Below are 10,930 nucleotides of genomic sequence, written 5' to 3'. Positions count from 1 at the left end.
TATTTTTTTTTCTTTCTTTTTTTTTTTTTTAAAGATGACTGGTAAGGGGATCTCAACCCTTGGCTTCGTGTTGTCAGCACCACGCTCAGCCAGTGAGCCAACCGGCCATCCCTATATAGGATCCGAACCTGTGGCCTCGGTGTTATCAGCACCGCACTCTCCCGAGTGAGCCCACAGGCCGGCCCTTGTGAGGATATTTTGGATGTAAGTAATTGGAAGGAAGAATCCAAGTTCTCCTTCGCCATGTGGAAACAGGAAAGTAGGGAAAGCCTTATGTTTAATCCTGAAGATGGTACTCACAGCAGTTTCTAGATGCAACCTGATAGCTCCCTTCTGTTACTACTGCTTCCAGTCCAATAGTAAACTCTCCTCAGGATCAGAGAAAAGCTGTAGGCTTGACCAGGGAAACAGAAAGGCTGATTCTCAGGAGAGATGAGGTCAGGGAGACAACACAGCTAGGACAAAGCAGCCAAATAATTTGTGCCAAATCAACCTCCTTTCCTTCCCTACTCCCTAATGCTGCACTAAAATTATAAACAAGTGTTCTAAATGTTGAGATGAAAATAATATGCATTTGTCTGCATATATTCATTTACTATCTAAATACAAAGGAGTCATTTTACTTCTTCATTTTACTTCCTCCGCCCCTTGCCCTCGATGTGCTAGTCTCAGAAAAATCAGTTGGCTGGAATTTAATTTGGTATGTTTAGCTTCAGCCAGGGTTTCTTCTTTTCCTTATTCTTGATCCTTCTAGTTTGGCCAATATCAGCCTCTTTTCTTTTTCCATCCTGATTATTTTCACTTGCTATTTCCTCGAAATGGCATTTCTTTTCTTCCTCTTAAGTTACTACTTATTCTTTATCACCAATCTCCTGTGGGCCACTCAACAGGAGAGGTGTTCGCTAACCCTAAAACCAAGCCTTCCAAACCCATAGTCACCTGAAATATTTGCTAAAAATCTCATTTCCCAACACCAGGGGGTGTCCGTCTATCCCTCTATCTGTCATACCATTAAGGTAGAGATTAGTCCCAAACCTTTCCTTACTCCTTTTCGCTGTTTTTACAAACACACAGTCTCCTTCCTCCCTCTTTAGAGATTAGTCCCAAACCTTTCCTTACTCCTTTTCGCTGTTTTTACAAATACACTGTCTCCCTCCTCCCTCTTTAGAGATTAGTCTCAAACCTTTTCCTCTCTTTTCACTATTACAAACACGGTAAATCTCCCTCCCTCCCACACCACCATCACAGAACTTAGGATCCAAAAAGTGGTGTCTTTTCACTACAGTCTGTGATTGTCTCTCATTCTTTCTAGACGAACTCGTGCTTTTCTTTGTGCATCCTCCGGTCTCCGCACCGCCGCCCCCCACCTTTGCGCCGTTCTCAGTTCTTTCGCTACCTGTCCTCTACCTCTCAGTGGGCTTCCTCGCCTTTCAAGGCTCTCTTTACGAACACGGCTAGGAAACTCTTTATTTATCTGCCTTTCTTTTTTCTCTCCGTTTTCCACTTTGTATCTCTCTCCCTGTCTTACCACTTCTGTACCACTCTCTCTCCTACTGTCCCTACACTAGGAACAAAGTCACCGCGTTTGCGTACAACTTGCCCTGCACCGTTCCGTCAGGACCTCCACATTCCACCGTGCCCCTCCGCGCATTCCAACAGCAAACAAAGAGTCCCCTCCCTTCTCCCTCCACACTCTTTCCTGTTTCAGTTCTTGAGTGTTGTGGTCGCAGCTGCCCGAACTGCCCCTCGCCCTCCTCTCGCGTCCCGTCGGCGGATCGCCATCCCCGGGCAGTTACACCGGCGCCGCCCGCCCCCCAGCACTAAAGATCCCTGCGCAGACACCGGGTCGCTCTCGTGCACACAGCGCTCCGCCCTTCCTGGAAAGTAGATCCGGCCGGGCAGACAAAAGTTTGGGGGAGAAGTTCTGTCTGTGCAGAGTGTGAGAGCGAGGGGGGCGGGGGCCGGGGAGAGCGGGGCGGTCGGGCGAGACGACGCGTGAACAGATAGACCTGCGGACGGGACAGCCACGGCTAGAGGCCCTTCTAACTCCGCTTAATCCCTGATGCGCGGGGGGACGCAGCCCCTCCCGCTGGGGGATGCTGCGGGATTTCTGGCGCCGGGCAACCGGACGTCCCGCTGAACCCCTGCGCCTACCCCGTGCCCCTGAGGAACAGGAGTCCTACCGCAGGGAAAGCGAAGCGGCCGTCGAGACGCGACAGGGTGCCGGGAGGGGAGGGGGCTGGAGGCCCCAAGCCCGAGGACATGGAGCGGTTAGGGGAGAAAGCCAGTCGCCTGCTGGAGAAGTTCGGCCGCAGAAAGGGTGAATCTAGCCGGTCCGGGTCTGATGGGACCCCCGGGACGGGCAAGGGTCGCCTGAGTGGGTTGGGGGGACCTAGAAAATCAGGGCCCCGAGGAGCTACTGGGGGACCTGGGGATGAGCCGTTGGAGCCAGCCCGGGAGCAAGGACCCCTGGACGCGGAGCGGAATCCGCGCGGCTCCTTTGAGGCGCAGCGCTACGAAGGCTCCTTTCCTGGGGGGCCGCCGCCGCCCACTCGGGCCTTGCCTCTACCTCAGTCATTGCCCCCCGATTTTCGCCTGGAGACCACGGCCCCAGCCCTAAGCCCCCGTTCCAGCTTCGCCAGCAGCTCAGCCAGCGACGCGAGCAAGCCGTCCAGCCCCCGGGGCAGCCTGCTGCTGGACGGGGCGGGGGCTGGCGGAGCCGGAGGTAGCCGGCCCTGCAGCAATCGTACTAGCGGCATCAGCATGGGCTACGACCAGCGTCACGGGAGCCCCCTGCCCGCAGGGCCCTGCCTGTTTGGCCCACCCCTGGCCGGGGCTCCGGCAAGCTATTCCTCCGGAGGTGCTCCGTCCGCCTACCCGGAGCTCCACGCTGCCCTGGACCGACTGTGCGCCGACCGGCCCGCGGGGTTCGGCTGCCAGGAAAGCCGCCACTCGTATCCCCCCGCCCTGGGCAGCCCGGGAGCGCTAGTCGGGGCCGGAGTGGGAGCCGCGGGGCCCTTGGAGAGACGGGGGGCACAACCCGGACGACACTCGGTGACCGGCTACGGGGACTGCGCCGCGGGCGCCCGATACCAGGATGAGCTCACAGCGTTGCTGCGCCTGACGGTGGGCACCGGTGGGCGAGAAGCCGGCGCCCGCGGGGAACCCTCGGGGATTGAGCCGTCAGGTCCGGAGGAGCCGCCGGGTCCGTTCGTTCCGGAGACCGCCCGGGCCCGAATGCGGGAGCCAGAGGCCAGAGAGGACTACTTCGGTGAGTGAGAAAGAAATGGTTAGGTACGGGAAGGGACCCGTCACCGCATTCAGTTCTACCCTGCCCCGACGGCCCAAATTGCTGTTGCCCCGGGGTCCGAGGCGTAGACGCGGGGCCAGAAAAGTGGCTAGTGGGGTGGATGGGGGCAGACCCCAGAGCGCTTGCCCCTTCTTACAGGGTTTCAAATGGACCACGGCTCCTTATTCCTGTTAAATTTCAACCCGCTCATTATCTCGCGGTTCACAGTTTCTCAAGCATTACAGCCTGGGTTGTTCGCGGTTAGGAGGCCTCGTAGGGAGGGGACCAAGTGGGGCAGTGAGAGCATCCCCTCTTATTGCTCCCCCGTTCGCGGCGGTGCCCCTGCAGGCTTCTGCGCGCCGTGCCCCCGCCCGGGCCCAGGCTCCACCCGCAGGAATTCGGGGAATGCGCGGGTGGGGGGAATCGGGCGGGCGGGCCGCGTGCGTGCCGACTCCTGCCCGGCGCTCCAGGTGCCCGCGGGCGGGGCCGGCCGCAGCCGCTCGGCGGACGGGTGCGGTGCGGGGAGGGGAGGGCGCTTCCTAGCACACGCGGATTGGTGGCCGCTGTCGGGGTAGTGGAGCCTGAGAGGGAGGATGGAGCGCTCTCGGACGGAAAGCAGGGACCCAACTGCTGCCCCGCCCCAGTCTTGCTGGCTAGGTGCGTGCGTGGGCATTTAAGCAGAGACCCAGTGGTACCAGCCTCTGGTTTCCCCCTCAACCGGAAGTCAAAGCAAAAACCATGACCACCTGGTACACCATAACCTCTGATGGATGACGATCCTGTGTAACTGCCATAAATAACCTGGCCTTGGGCTCTGGCCATAACTTGCTTAGAATTCAGGCTAGAAGTAGCCCCTTACTTCCTGCTACTGTTAAGGAAACCTGGTCTCTGTCTTCCTCCCACACTCTGTTCAAGAAGTATTGATTATGTCTCAGCTGTGGGGAATATTGAGGTCTTAAACGATCTTTTAGCCAAAACTCACAGGTACTTCTTCAGTATGTAGAGAAAGGCCAATCTGATTATGATAGGAAAGTAGTGGAGGGCTCACCTCCCAGGGCTGTGGGCCTCTTCAGTTTTCTAAGCATCTCCTTCTCTCCTTTCTCTATCCATGTTCCTGCCCTGGATCCCATGCTGTAGAACTCTGTGGCTAGAAATGTAAATAGGGAGAGGAACACAAGGAGGGATGGCTGGTGAGGAGGTTCAGAGGTAGTAGGGCTGCAGGCTGGAAGGGACCTGCATAGTTCAACCCCACTTCCCCACCCCCATTCTTTACCCGCAGCCCCAAACCCACCCTGAGAGAGGAAAGCCCACAGCAGATGATGCTAAACCACTTTGATCAAGGGAGACTGAGTAACAGGACCCATTTAGCAGTTTCCTTTTGAGGCCCAGGAGTAATGGCTGAGAAAGAAGTCTCTTTGGCTGAACCATCAGAGCCAAAAGGAAGAAAGGAACTCAGGAACGTGCAATAAAATGGCAGGAAGGACCTAGGTGTGGGCATGCTGGGTTAGATGAGGTGAGGCAGACATGTCTGAGCAGTTTCCTCTTGTCTTCCCATAATGTCCAAGGCTTCCCAAAGAATGGCTCTGACAGAACCCCCTGGCATGGCAATTTTGTGGCAGATCTCCCTGGGTTGATGCCACATTTTGAATGGGGCTGAGGGGGTGGGCTCTTCTCCCTGGTTGCCTCCCCTAACAGAACGCTTACAGACCCCTTGTTTCCCCCCAGCCTGACTGTACCCTCCTACTCCTGCCCCTAGTAGGGGCCCTCTTCCTTGGCTTCAGCCTTGCCCAGCTGCCAGAGGGTGGGAGCAGGACAGGCCTGGGCCCATCAGTTGCTGCAGCTGCTGCACAGGCTCCCAAGCCCCTGGGCAAAGACTGGGATGGGCCCCAACAGGCAGGGAGTGTGGCAGTGTGCCGAGGGGGAGAGGTGGGGCGGGCCCGTTGGGATCTGCTCCCCAAAGACAGGCCCTTGCCCTCACTCATGGACCTGGAATTGAGGAGTGGAGGGAGGGAAGAACACACCCAGGAAAGGCAGGTGTCAGAGCCAGGTGTATGTATCTTAGTGGAGAATATGAGGGAAGAGCAGTTCAGCTCTGTATCTCTCCTATGATAGAAAGCGACAGGGAGGCATTAGGGATTCTGCCACCCTCTTCCCCTTCCTGTGCAACCCTGCTCCCTGGAACACACCCTGCATTCTCAGCAGCCACCTCCCCACAGGAGTCAAGATTACACGGTCCCCTCTGCTTAGGGCTCTCTGCTTAGCCAGATCCTTCCCTCCATCCTTGGAAGCCTGTGGCACAGAGAAATTATTCCATAGCTGAACAGCAGCTAGTTTTACAGATGGGGAAACTGAAGTCCCAGAGAGGCTTTCTGGGCCTGGCCTGCTTTCTCAAGGAAATTTTTTCACATCTGTTGCTGAGCCCCTGTAGACTGGCATCTCTGACCATTTGTACCACACACTGCAACAGGGATCATACCTTGTCTGTTTAGTCTTTTCTCCCCAACAGAAACTAAGCATCTGAAAGTCAGAGACCATATCTTTGATTTTCTCCAATTTTCCTCAGTATTGAGTATTATGCTGGGCACAAATAGGTACTCAGAAAATATGTTGATTAATCAAGTAAACAAGAACAGATCTGCTCAGCCAGGATTTTGCTGCATCCCATTTCTGTTTGTTTGTTTTTGGGTTTTTTTTGTGACCGGTAAGGGGATGGCAACCCTCGGCATGGTGTCGCCCGCACTGCGCTCGACCAGTGAGCACACCGGCCATCCCCATATAGGATCCGAACCCGTGGCCTCGGCGCTCCCAGTGCCGCACTCTCCCAAGTGAGCCACGGGTTCGGCCCGCTGCATCCCATTTCTTGTTATCCTCTCTTCCCAGAAGGGAACCCATCAAAGGGAGACTGTGTCCTCTGGCACATCAGGAAAGAGCAGCCAGGAAAGCTTGAGAATCCCTGGTTTTGAGCTGGGGGAGTGTGGCGTGATGCTGACAATCTCTTCTTTCCCCTCAGGCACCTGTATCAAGTGCAACAAAGGCATCTATGGGCAGAGCAATGCCTGCCAGGCCCTGGACAGCCTCTACCACACCCAGTGCTTTGTCTGCTGCTCCTGTGGTGAGTTCAGCAGCCCTACTCCTCACTCCATCATACACACTTATAAGCCCAGGAGGAGAGCTGGTGCTTCTTCATTTGCTCGCAGAACAGCTGTCGGGTCCCCAACCAGTGTTTGGAAGTCCATAGCTGCCCCACCTTTTCTCTTGCTTTCCCTCTCTGTGCTCCACCTGGCTTTCCCTCCCATGGTGCATCTGCTTTCTGGAGTCCATCCCCCTTCTTCTGTTCAGCTTCCTTCCTCTCCTCTGTTCCTGCCTCTTTCTTGTGCCTCCCTGCTTGCCCAGCCTGGACTCCCGCCCAGCCCTCCTGGCCTCGCCTTGGTGGGGTTTGGTCTTGGGCAGCCGAGTTGCCTGGGGCTACAGTGAAAGACTGGAATGTGGGAAGGGAGGGTGGGCTGGGGGAATGGGGAGCTGTGGGGGGTGGAGAGGGGGGTTTTCTCTTGGCTGGTCAGAGTTCAGCCACCTCGCTAGAGTGCAGGCCACCGGGCCATGCCAAGCTGATGACATCACGCTCCAGGAATGCCTGCTGCTGTTAGCTCAGGAGGCCCGCTTTGCGGGGGTGCTCCCAGGGCCTTAACTCCCCCGCCCTTCCCTCACCTCCCTCATTACACCCTCCCCACTGCTTACCCATTCTGATTCCTTTGCTAAACCTTTAATCGCCTATCTCTGCCTGTCTGACTCTAGTACTCTGCTTTTCTCCCGCTCTCCCCCAGTGTCTGCCTGGTTCTCTATAGGTTCATCTATATGTCTGTCCTTCTGTTTATAAGGCCTCTTCTGGGTATGTCTCTCTTTCTCTTTCCTCCCATGTCTCATGAGTTTCTGAGTCAGCTTTTCTAAACCACTGGACAGAGCTGGAAGTGGAGTTTTTGATGGGAAGAAGGCGAAGGTGGGAAATTGCCCATTCTCCACCTGTCCTCACTCCTCCCCCATCCCTGACATTTATTATTTTTATTTTTTATTTTATTATTATTATTTTTTTTTAAAAGATGGCCAGTAAGGAGATCTTAACCCTTGACTTGGTGTTGTCAGCACCACACTCTCCCAAGTGAGCTAACTGGCCATCTGTATATAGAGATCCGAACCCATGGCCTTGGTGTTATCAGCACCACACTCTCCCAAGTGAGCCACAGGCTGGCCCTCCATCCTTGACAATTTAGACACCCCAGAGCAGTTACTGGGTATTGGTCACATGGGGAATGGTCTTGCTTTGTCTGCTTGCAGAAGATCCTGGACTGCCTCTGACCCTGGAGACTCTGGGTCCCTCCGAGTTTGGGGAAACAGCATGTTACAGCAGGAAGGGGAACCAGCTTTGCTCACAAAGCACTTTGTCCCTGGTAGTAACTGCAGTATGTCCTGACTGCCATATAGTCTATCCCTGGGAGAAAACAGACAAGGCTATGATAGCAGGATAGCTATGCTCAGGCAAAGAGTCTCCTAAGTTGAAAGGTCCTAGAGGGCAAGAAGGCCTGTGACAGAGTGATTCTGTCTATGCAAATTGTATGGCACCTTGTTTGGACAGAGCTTCTTTACCATGTACTTGTGCATGTGGTTGGCTTTGCTCTCCCAGGTGGTTCCCCATGCACTGGCACTGTAGAGGAGGGCATGCTCTGGAGAGGAAGGCAGTTGTTTAGGGGAGGGTAGTAAACTGTTGAGGCAGGAGCTGGAGGAGCAGTAAGCAGAAGAGGGGAGTTAGCTGGAATGAGGCCAAAGCAAATTGGAATTACATCAGATGGGGTTTTTGTGTGGGGAGGGAGGAAAGATAGCAGTTAGAGGGAAAAGCACTGGAGTCCAGGTTTGAATGTGTCATGCTACGTTGGGGAACAGTGACCCCATACCGGGAAAAGCCCTGCGCCTAGACCGCAGGATAGGTCCCAGCCCCTTCTTTGCTACTTCTAGGGCGAACTTTGCGCTGTAAGGCTTTCTACAGCGTCAACGGCTCTGTGTACTGTGAGGAAGATTATTTGGTGAGTGAGGGGTTCCCTGGACCTGGAATTGCCTCCCACACTGGGATCCCCTTCTTGGTGGCTCACTGGGGTTCCACCCATCATTCTCAGCTTAGTTACATCCTCCTTTTGTCTTTTCTCCCTAGTTTTCAGGGTTTCAGGAGGCGGCTGAGAAATGCTGTGTCTGTGGTCACTTGATTTTGGAGAAGGTAAGGAAAGTGCCTTCAGCTGAGACTCTATGAGCTTGAGGGGTGGAATCAGGGGCTAAATGGTACTGAGAGAGGTCAGGAGAGGAAATCTATGACCAGATAAATCACTTTCATCCCATTCCTCCCCAGAGCAACTGTTTACAGTGCCTTTGCTCTGCCTATGGGATCAAATCCAGGTTTCTAATCCTGCTATCCAGCCTTCTGTGATCTGGCCCCTCCCTAATTCTGCAGGCACAGCTGGGCCCTCCAGCCTGAGCTAGGAGTGTGCGGTCCTGGGTCCTGATCCCTTTTCTGCTATGGATTGGGATCAGTTGGAACTTAAGTTTTCTTTTCTGTAAAAAGGAGGGATTGAATGAGATCAGTAATTCTCAACCCTGGCAGCGTAGTAGATCACCTGGGAAAAAGTTAAAAAAATACAGTGCCCTCCCCCACATACAATGCCTGGGTCCCGTCACCAGAATTTGTGATAATAGGTCTGGGGTGGGACCCAGGCATTGATTTTTTTTCTTTAAAAGCTCCCTCCGTGATTCTAATATGCAGCCCGGATTGAAAACTACTGGTCTGGATACTCTCTAAGACCTTTTTCAGAGTTTCTGCCTCCATTTTAAGACTCCTTGGCTCCCTCAAATTACATAGCATTGTCCTAGGAGGATAGCAGGGTGTTGGATGAGGTTAGTGAGAGCAGCAGAGAACATAATGGGTAGTTGGAGAGTAGGAACTAGATGGGGACTGATTATCCTCCTACCCCGCGAGCCAGATCCTACAGGCAATGGGGAAGTCCTATCACCCAGGCTGCTTCCGATGCATCGTTTGCAACAAGTGCCTGGATGGCATCCCCTTCACAGTGGACTTCTCCAACCAGGTGTACTGTGTCACTGACTACCACAAGTGAGTCCACCCCTTGGGGGATGGTGTGGAATTGGGCCCCGGGATTCCCTGGCTTCAGCTCATCTCTGTCCTCTCTCTTTCAGAAATTATGCCCCTAAGTGTGCAGCTTGCGGCCAACCCATCCTCCCCTCTGAGGTCAGTATATCTGGGTTCTCCTACAGCTCAGCCAGTGCTGCTGCCTCTGGGGAGGGGATGGAGACACGTCTGGCCTCCCATAGGAATTGGTGGTGCTGAGGAATGTACTCTGTAAAGATTCCCGTGTGACTCTGTTCTTGGGGTCACCACCCTGACCCTAACATCCGGGCCTGGACATGTCTGACAGCCTCACTGGGCCCAGGCTGCTTCTCTTCTACCTCAATCCAAAGGAGGAGACTTTCTTTGAGGTCTAGGTCACCAGATCACAGATAGAGGGGCTGGGAAGAGGTGGGAAGAATCCTCAGGCCTAGCAGGAGGGGTCAGAAATGAGTCAAGCTGTATGTGCAGAGGGTGTGCCTAGGGAGAGAAGCCAAAAGCCCATGAGGAACCAGACCCTATTGAATCTCCTTGTCCCCAGCTTAGCCTACTTTATGTATGCCATCTGCCCCTTTCCCTTTCCTCTGCTTCCCCCACAGCTGGGAGAAGTAGGTAAGGCCAGGGAGGGCCCCTGTACAGAGGGAATGCTCCATGTGGGGGCATACCCTCCTGGGGTAGTGCCAAGGAAAGGGAGGGGAGAGTTCTGGCAGGATTTGCGAAGCCATCTCAAGGCTACAGGTGATTGCAAAGAGGCTCTGGGAGCCTTTGCATGATCTTCCCATTGGGGTGGGAAGGGTCCTGTATGGGGGGAGGATGGAGCTGGTGTCATGCTGCTCTTATCGCCATGGGAGTCTGCATATTTCAGGGCTGTGAGGACATCGTGAGGGTAATATCCATGGACCGGGATTATCACTTTGAGTGCTACCACTGTGAGGTGAGTGTTGGGGTCTGGGGCTGATGGAGGAAAATTGGAATTGGGGAGAGGGGAGGAGTTAAGTCAAGTCCTAAAACAGCCAGGCATCTACAGGAGAAGTGTAGGGTATGGAAAACCAGAAAGGTGCTGTGACCTATCTCTAGTCTCTTGTCTCTCTGGTCCTAGTCGTTTAATCTTTTCTGTAAAGACTAGGTACTCCGGTTAACTGCTGGAAATGTAGGCTTTTCTCATTATTTATGCTGCAGCAGCGACACCTGGTGTTCAGCTGAGGTATTTTACCAGATTTCTCTTCCATCCCTTCCATGCCCCGCAATCCCTTCTTCCAGTGTTAGGAGTGTGGTATTGAGCTGGGCAAACTCCCAAGGTGTCCTCAGTGTCCTAGCTGCCTGGGTTGAGGTGAATTAAGTGCCTTCTTCCCTAGGACTGCCGGATGCAACTGAGTGATGAGGAAGGCTGCTGCTGTTTCCCTCTGGATGGGCACTTGCTCTGCCATGGATGTCACATGCAGCGGCTCAGTGCCCGACAGGCCCCTGCCAACTATATCTGA

At 54.3% G+C, this 10,930-nt stretch overlaps 1 protein-coding gene across 2 annotated transcripts; it reads left to right on the top strand.

Moving 5' to 3' along the window:
• Window positions 1-2,262: 2,262 nt before the first annotated feature.
• Window positions 2,263-10,930, top strand: AJUBA (ajuba LIM protein). Of its 2 annotated transcripts, XM_063091635.1 has the most exons (8): window positions 2,263-3,271; window positions 6,300-6,401; window positions 8,294-8,361; window positions 8,487-8,549; window positions 9,307-9,437; window positions 9,521-9,572; window positions 10,315-10,383; window positions 10,805-10,930. In XM_063091635.1, the coding sequence occupies exons 1-8, from the start codon at window positions 2,263-2,265 to the stop codon at window positions 10,928-10,930; spliced, it is 1,620 nt and encodes a 539-aa protein (XP_062947705.1). The 2 variants fall into 2 exon arrangements, with proteins under 2 accessions (XP_062947705.1, XP_062947706.1); XM_063091636.1 differs by lacking the exons at window positions 6,300-6,401; window positions 8,294-8,361; window positions 8,487-8,549; ... (2 more) ...; window positions 10,315-10,383; window positions 10,805-10,930 and adding an exon at window positions 5,506-5,609.

This window comes from Cynocephalus volans, chromosome 3, assembly GCF_027409185.1.
Source record: "Cynocephalus volans isolate mCynVol1 chromosome 3, mCynVol1.pri, whole genome shotgun sequence".
NCBI classification, from domain to species: domain Eukaryota; kingdom Metazoa; phylum Chordata; class Mammalia; order Dermoptera; family Cynocephalidae; genus Cynocephalus; species Cynocephalus volans.
This window is presented reverse-complemented; position numbering and strand designations above follow the sequence as displayed.